The sequence below is a fragment of the Miscanthus floridulus genome, chromosome 4, assembly GCF_019320115.1.
Source record: "Miscanthus floridulus cultivar M001 chromosome 4, ASM1932011v1, whole genome shotgun sequence".
Taxonomy (NCBI): domain Eukaryota; kingdom Viridiplantae; phylum Streptophyta; class Magnoliopsida; order Poales; family Poaceae; genus Miscanthus; species Miscanthus floridulus.
This window is the reverse complement of record NC_089583.1, coordinates 9,215,190-9,219,638: the sequence shown is the minus strand read 5'-3', so window position 1 is coordinate 9,219,638 and position 4,449 is coordinate 9,215,190. Positions and strand designations below refer to the sequence as shown.

The window sequence follows — 4,449 nt, the reverse complement described above, 5'->3', positions numbered from 1 at the left end:
CAATTCTTCCTTCATCGGCATACTCCCTGTTTCATCGGCAGTAGTCTTCAAGTCTTCCTTTATCGGCATACTCCCTGTTTTATCGGCAGTAGTCTTCAAGTCTTCCTTCATCGGCATCGACAATAACACCTCCAACCTCATCGGCAACGCCCGAATCCAAATCAACCTTTACATCGACCATCACCAGCTATCGGCAACCATCTTTACAAACTGGCTTTCATTGGCTATCAAAGTATTCAATAACTTTCCCCTTGCCGATTAGTCCACTCCGATTATTTTGACACGTGCAAAAAACGGTGTCAACACATGCCCCCCAATTTCGGAGTATAAAACCATTAATGCTCCGAAATTTACTCCAGATAACGCTTGCCTTTGCCCGATTACCATAACTCATTCTCCAAGCCAAAACTTGATTTGCTATCAAATCCAATCAAATCTCATCTTGATTCACGCACTTCAGTAAATATCGCACAATCGCCAACCACTCTTGCCTTGATTATGGTTGAGATACCAAAACAATAACCCATCGGCAAGATCTTAACATGATAATGCTGCCATTTTCAGAATTAAAATATCATGTACCGATATCCCTTCCAAGTCATGATTACTTGTTATCAACTCATCTGTACAATCCCCTGATTATCGCGCGAACAGTTACCATATCCTTCTGAACCGCCTTGACCTATATGTGCGCGACATAGAGATAAGTCCAAAATACCCTTATTCTGGACGGCTTATAAATAGATTTCTCCGGAACCCTCATTTTCTATCTTCAGCCCCCAATCCTTGGCATTCTCTCTCTCCGGCGGCGACTCCGACGAACAACCGTGCGACCTCAACCAACAAGAACCCTTCTCCGGCGCTAACTTCAAGTTTCCGGCTCGTACCTCCACCTTCCTCAAGACAATGGCCATCAACTTCGATGTCCCCGCGGTTCGCTCCACTTCCATCACCTTTTACTTTGATCTTTTTGCAAATTCATTCAGTTGGTGATTCTTCCTTTCTTCTGTCTTCTAGATTTCATAACCTTAGGAACTGCGCAATAAATCAGTTATCCCAACCGATCAGCCGCACGTCCAATGCCTTGGACCAATGGGCAACCCAGATCCAACCGATCTGATCAACGCAGAGGTTAACAGAATCCCCTTTAGAGCCCAAAATTTCTCTCTGAATTTGTGGAAAGACACATTCCGATCTTGGCCCAAAACCACCAAAGGGTGGAAAGATTGGTATTTGAGGGTTAATAGATCGATGCAAGTATACTGGGCAGAACGAAGGTTAGACCAATGTATCAGGCTCTCTATTGCCGATATGCAGAAAAATGAATCAATGATAATTGCAGCTGCTTATTTCTGGTCAGACACGACCAATACTTTTATGTTTGGACATGGCCCAGCTACTCCTACCCTTGCCGATGTCCACATGCTTACTGGTTTGGACATCTCAACTGCCGATGAAGGCTCCATCTATGGTAGAAAGCCTGAATATAGAGTGAATACCCGTAACATCGGCGGTTGGACATGATATATTCAAGAATACCAGAAAACCGGGACACCTAGCCAGAGGGAACATGCCACATTTCTGAATATGTGGTTAGAAAAATTTATCTTCTGTGGTCGATCAGTAGGACCAACCAACGCCTTCCTCCCTGCAGCTGAACTTTTGGCTAATGGCGTAAGGTTTCCTCTTGGCCGATACCTTCTGAGCTCCACCTATCATCTTATTCACCAAGTGTCTCAGAAACTTTTGCTTGGCGAACCCATCGGCAACCTGGGAGGCCCGTGGTGGTTTATCAACATGTGGCTGAATGCCCATATGCACAAACGTTTGCAATGGGACTTTTTTGCTCAACAATTCCCACGAGAAATTGCTGAAGATTATGTGCTCGGGGATGATGAATCGGCAACACGCTCACCCCTCAATTTTGGTGAAGCCATAATTGTCCTTCCTGGAACAGAAGCCAACGAAGACCAAATCGGCAGATTCTTTCAAAGCTTCTACAATGGTCTTTCTCGTGATCATAGGGCCTGGGTGCCTTATATCGACGAAGAAAACAGATTCCCCCTTCTTTTCAACTTTGCCGATGACACTCTGAATCAAGATAATGAGCTCATGATGGCTATCATCACTCCCAGGGCAATTCCAGTAAACACATTCGGCAGCGGGAAAAACACCAACATTACATATGAATTTTACAACCCATCGGCAGTATCCCGCCAATTGGCTTTTGGGCAACTGCCAATCAAACTCTGCTTTGCCGATGTGATCAAACCCAGGGAGACAATCACCTGCGGAACAGACTGGAACAAGGTAGTACAACTCTCTCCTGATGCCGATACTACAGATGTTGATATATCCACCTGGACACCAATATCTTTCATCACCGAGTCATACAAGCAATGGTGGCGAGAGTGGAAAGAGCAACTGTTCGCAACTTCTGCTCACACATATCGGCACATGATCGACCCTGAATATGCCATCCCTGACGACGCGGTAAGTTTCCTTTAACTCCCTTCTGCTTTTCCCTTCATTTATCAGTAACTGATTCTCTTGTAACAGGTTCACAACCCAGCACCATCAGTGAGTAAAAGTGGGAAACCCTTCAATCTCCGTCCTGTTTCCCCAACATCGCCGATCGGCTACAATGCTCCCACCTTAGCCGCTTTGACCCACCAGAAGATTCGTACCAAGACCATCACTTCTAAGTCCAAATTGGCTACATCCAGGGCTACTCCATCGGCCGCTGCTACAACCTTGGTCAAAGCCTTTAAGGTAACAACCTTGTTTATTTTCACTTATGCCGATCACAAACTGTATTAACTTTAATCATCAGGGGGTAAGAGCTGCTACTGGATCGTCATCGGCAATTCCGCCGATATCAAGCACCACTTCTTTCGATAAACCTTCAGAGGTAGCTTCTTGACTTTACATCTCATCTGTTAAATATCATATCTTACACTTGTTTTGCAGCAACAATTGGGTACATCGGCAAACGTACCAGATGCCCAAGCTTCATAACCAACAAGTGTCGATGCCCCCCAGCCAATCGTTGCCGATGTCCAAGCAAAGCGCAAAGCTTCAACAGATACTGAAGCACAGCCAAAACGACAAAGGTCTATGCCGATCCCTACATCTGCCCCAATGTCATCGGTCATCATACCTCAAGAGCCCACCACCGATGAAGTCACAGAGGATATCCCATCGGCAAGCTCAGCCGATCCACACGACATACTCCAGGTTGCTTCCTCCAGTCAAGCACAGGAAATTGCCTTGAAACAGGTAAACCGATCAACCTATCTGATTTTACAATACTCATACTTACCCCTGACTGATCTCCTTGTCTTTCTCTCAGGAACAAGATTCCCCGAACAGCCTATTTTCCTTTGCCATTGACATTTCTGACGACGATGGAGAGGAAACAAGTTCTTCCCTTGCACTGGGAACAATATCGGCAGAGACTAAATCCAAGTTGGAAACCCTCCTGAACTTGCTACAGCAAGGTACCGCCCAACTGGTAGATGACTCGGACCCCGCAAAGGCAATTTTCAAAACAATTCGTGGCCAGGTCCCTGCCGATGTTGAAGAAATACTCTTCCCAGCAGCTCACTTAGAAAGCCGTCAACTGCAATATCAACGGGCTGCTCAGCGCATTGCCGATAGAGCAGCTCAAGCTCAACTTAAAGAAGAGATGCTACAACTGAAACAAATCGCTGATGAGAAGCACAAGGGCATCGTCAACTTGCAGACTTCGGGTGCTGCACTTAAGCAGAAAATCTTGGATCTATCGGCAAGGAAGGCAGCTCTATTGGCTGAATTGAAAGAAATCGATGCAGCCTTAACTCATGCTCAACAAGAAGAAAGCCAGCTACCCAATGCCGTCAAAGCCCTTCAGCAAGAAAGAGATATCCAAGCTCGCAAAGCTTTAGCCATGAAGAAGAAACTCAAGCCTGTGGAGGGTGCTGCCGATGACGATATCAAAGAAATGGAAGAAGCCGACCAGATTCGCCTGCGTGCGATATTAGCTATCCAATCCTTGCTGAACGTGTAATCTTATTTATTGTATCGGCACTTTATGAGACATTGATACCCTTGCATAATTCTAGCCGATAGTACTGTTATCGGCACTTATACTTTTATGCATCTGTCCAGATACTAGGGTAATATTTCTTTAAATATTTTCCATTTAACGCTCTGGGAAACACAACCCCTTCGAGGGTTTCTAAAATATATGCATTACCAGGAATAGACTGATTTATCCGATATGGACCTTCCCAATTAGGAGACCACTTTCCAAACTTTGAACTTTTAGTCCCAATCGGTAAAATCAATTTCCAGACCAGATCTCCATCGGCAAACTCTTTTACTTTCACCTTTTTGTCATACCACCTAGCTACTCTTTTCTTATTTTCTTCAATACTAACTAAAGCCCTTAACCGATGACCCGCCACA

The 4,449-nt window shown here is 45.1% G+C and overlaps 1 protein-coding gene across 1 annotated transcript; it reads left to right on the top strand.

The window, feature by feature from the left end:
* Positions 1-3,028: 3,028 nt before the first annotated feature.
* On the top strand, positions 3,029-4,233 carry LOC136550905 (uncharacterized). Its single transcript, XM_066542490.1, has 2 exons — positions 3,029-3,279; positions 3,353-4,233. Exons 1-2 carry the CDS (start codon positions 3,118-3,120, stop codon positions 4,046-4,048), a joined length of 858 nt encoding a protein of 285 aa, XP_066398587.1. The 5' UTR covers positions 3,029-3,117; the 3' UTR covers positions 4,049-4,233.
* The last annotated feature ends 216 nt before the right edge of the window (positions 4,234-4,449 follow it).